This window comes from Eurypyga helias, unplaced genomic scaffold, assembly GCF_000690775.1.
Source record: "Eurypyga helias isolate BGI_N326 unplaced genomic scaffold, ASM69077v1 scaffold21270, whole genome shotgun sequence".
In the NCBI taxonomy this organism is placed as follows: Eukaryota; Metazoa; Chordata; class Aves; order Eurypygiformes; family Eurypygidae; genus Eurypyga; species Eurypyga helias.
This window is the reverse complement of record NW_010226575.1, coordinates 1,546-4,982: the sequence shown is the minus strand read 5'-3', so window position 1 is coordinate 4,982 and position 3,437 is coordinate 1,546. Positions and strand designations below refer to the sequence as shown.

General features: G+C 59.8%; 1 protein-coding gene across 1 annotated transcript in view; it reads left to right on the top strand.

Annotated features, from left to right (window-relative positions):
• Nucleotides 1–2,991, top strand: part of LOC104511135 (nuclear receptor corepressor 2-like) — a gene marked incomplete at its 5' end in the record, with an annotated part of 15,285 nt that extends 12,294 nt beyond the window's left edge. The window contains one exon of the mRNA XM_010153622.1: nt 2,935–2,991. Within this exon, the coding sequence (XP_010151924.1) occupies nt 2,935–2,991 (57 nt within the window). The remainder of the gene's footprint in view (nt 1–2,934) is intronic.
• Between the last annotated feature and the right edge of the window lie 446 nt (nt 2,992–3,437).

The window sequence follows — 3,437 nt, the reverse complement described above, 5'->3', positions numbered from 1 at the left end:
ATGGTCCCCTGCCAGGGCTGACAGCCTTTCCCAGGCCCACCCTCTTCCCAGCCCCTGGCCAAAGCCCAAACCGCATTATCCGTCCCGCCGGCTGTCCCGCCCTCCCCAAACGCAAACCATTCCCCTGCTGACACCGATGAACAGCCCTAGCCCAGATTTTTATAAACAACCCGTTTTCTTTTTTCATGGAAGCACCATCGGGGCTGGCAGGGGCTGAGCTGCCCGGCAGGCACTGCCTGCCCACGGCTCTGGGTGTCCCTGCACCCCATCCCAGATGCAGGAGCAGAGCACTGGCCACCATCCAGCCGTGCCCTGCCGTCTCCTCTCCTGCTTCCAGGATCAGGTCCAGAGCTCAGCAAACAGCCTCATACACCCCAAGTCGTACACATGCCCCCGCTAACAATGGGACTAACAAGGTGAATATTTAAGTCTGGGAAGCCAACGGTTTTCATCCAACCGGGAAGTGGCTCCTCATTAGTGACCAAGGGTTTGACACCCCTTTCAGACGCAGGGAAGTACTTGCCGTGAAATCCTGGTTCAGTAACGCAGCGCATCGTACAGAAGCTGGATGCGGCTGGTAAACTTCGCTCCCACAGATACCAGGGAATTATTCTGCAGCGTTTCGGCCTGGGCTGGTCGAGCGCTGTGCTTTAGGCAGTGCCGAAGCTCTGCGGAGCGGGTCTGTCTTCTGCAGGTGGAATGTTGCTGCGAGGTGGCTCTGCTCGCTGTCCTGCCCCCCTGCTGCTGTCCTGTCCCCCATCCTGACAACCCATCGGCATGGGCTCTTGCACTTTAAATCTACGTCTTGTAGCCCCCCAAAAAATCCAGTCTAAACCAGCTAGCCCCCAGAATCCTCAAAAGCGGGCCAAACCCATCCTCCTCGGAAGCAGCGGGCTTCCCGTGAGCACGGAGGGTTGTGCTGGAGTGTGTTTGTAGGCAGCGGGTCCTGCTCAGGAAGTATACAGCTTGCAATGAAACTGGTTTCCGTCAAGAAAAGTGGTTGTTTCTGGGAAAACGCCCGTCTCTTGTGCTTTTCCTACAGCTCAGTGTAGCTTGGACACTTCCCAAGGCCCAGGGTCTGCAGCCTGTCCTGTCCTTTGCTAAATGCTTTCTGCCAGGATCCGCCTTTGCCTCCATGCCTCGGAGTGGGAACATGCAGCTGCCCTCTCTGGGGTGCTGAGACAGTCGGTACGGGGCGTGCAGTGGGGCTGGCAGAAGGGCTGTCTACCCCGGGGCCACTGCTGCCCTGTCACAGCTGGTGCTGAGCCCTGGGGTGCCCGTGCAGGGGTGAGACACGGCGATGTTTGAGCCGACACCGATCCTGGAACCCTCTGTTGGCGCCTGCTGTCAGCCTGGGTTCCCATCGCTCCCAAACACACTCCTCCAGGTATGCCCCGTAAGGTGCATCACGCCCTGTGGAGGATGCGGGAGCCTTCCCGCAGCCCTCCCACCCTTCCGGGCAGCGTGATTGGGCAAACACAATGGAAACTCGCATTCCTGACATCCCGGCTGCAGTTTTGAGGGTGATTAAAGGAGAATGATGTGGCCATATCTGGGAAAAGAATCGATGGATGTATTGCTGCAGGGGGATGGCTGCTTGGCCGCTGTGTCCCAGCGCAGCCTCGCAGGCCGCTGGCAGCAGGAGACTTGCGGGATCGGAGCAGGGACGGGCACTGGCAGGCAGGGACATGCAGCCGCATCCCTCCAGGGTGGCACAGGCACCCTGTGAATACCCCTCAGGAGGGGGAGTTGGGATCCAGGCTGGGCATCACCCATCCCAGCGGGGCCCTACAGCGTCTTCCTGGCAGGACAGGGAGTGATGGAAGTGGTTGGGTTTTGGGATGAGTTTATCTGTTGCTGTGATCCAAGTTTGACGGGGGATGGGCGGGAAATGGGTCTCATCATTGCTAAGTTGTGTTCTAAAGTTGAAAATCCCACAGAAAGCTGCTTCCATGAGGATACAGGGCTTGCTTTGCCCCCGGTGCGTCTGCGGCGGGTATGGATGCTGCTCTGCATCCCGGGAGCCACCGACCCAGCACCTCCCTCTGTTGGCAGGGCTCAGAGCAGGGTTGGCGTGTGGCTGGGGGGCTGCAAGCAGGGAGCAGCGGGGTAAAGCAAACCCCAGGGAGGAGAAAACACATGTTCCCCGCCTGGGACAGAGCAGGGGTTCATCTCCCCCGCTTCCAAACATTGCGCTCTCTTCCCCTCAGGCCATGTTCCCTTCACAGGCCATCAAATCGCTTTTCAAAAAGCTCAGCAGCGACCCAGAAAAGAAACATTTCCTCTTATGGAAAAGCCAGGGTGATTTTAAGGAGGGATCCGAGTGAGCAGGGCCCTGTAAAATTCACTTCTGTGCTTTGCTGGGATCGAGGAGCGAGCGGTGTCAGTTCCGGCTGGGCTGGGCTGGACCCCTGCCCCAAAGGCTCCGGTGCCCAACAGGCTCCCGGTGCCACTGGAGACGAGGAGGGGCTCATCTCTCATCCTGGCCTGTCCCAGCAGCCTGGGAGGGGGCACTGCTGGCCCGCGGCCCCGCTGCAGCTGCTGGTGCTTTGCTGCTGGCACCCGCTGTGTTTTGTGGCCTGCGGTGCTGGCGAGCATGCCCAGGGCCCGCTGAGTGCTTCCCGGGATGCCCAGCGTTTTCCATCTCTGCCGTGTAGTGCTTGCTGTGTTGCTGAGCCTCTTGTCCACCGGCGGAGGAGCAACACAGCTCCAGGCCATCACGGACGGGGCTGGTCCAAGTGAGATCCCATGCTCCCTATCGTTTTTCTTATCAAATCCAAGCCTGGCCCTTGGATTTTTTTCGACTTGCTTCCGCAGCCAGCAGCATCCAGCCCAGCGCCGGGGCGATCAAAGCTGAGTCGCCGGCAGACATTCCTCTTCCTCTCCTTGTTGTTTTGGCAGCAGCTTGTTTTGCTCTGTGGTTTCTCCCATGAGCAGAGGGTGCCGCGCGCGGTCGTGAGAAGCCAGGCGGTGGGTGGCAGCGAGGGCTGAGGCATTCCAGACTGTCGGATCGGAGGCTCTGGGATACATACGTGTGTTTTTAAGCCATTCTCCCAGTCCAGCCGGCCGCTTAGGGACATGCAGGGAGCTGTTTGAAGCATCTGTGTAGAGTCAGACCTTGGTAGCAGGTGCCTCAACCTCTGCTGCGGCTTTGGGGAGGGATGCGCTGGGGGTACCTCGGGAGACGGGCAGTATGGTGTCTATCGAGGAGGCTAGTGCTGTGGGTGCTCAGCGGGGGTGTCCCTGCCTTGGCTCCCCTTGGTGTCACCTGCCAGAGGGAGTCTGAAGGCGGGCGGAAGGATGGATGTGGGTGGTGGAGGAGAGAGGATGCTCCCAGCTCCATCAGGGTGTGATGCCAGCCCTGCGCAGCACCCTGAAGGGAGGGGGTGGGAGCCGAGCGCCGCTGGCTGTGCTGCAAGGAGCACAGTTCGTGTCCC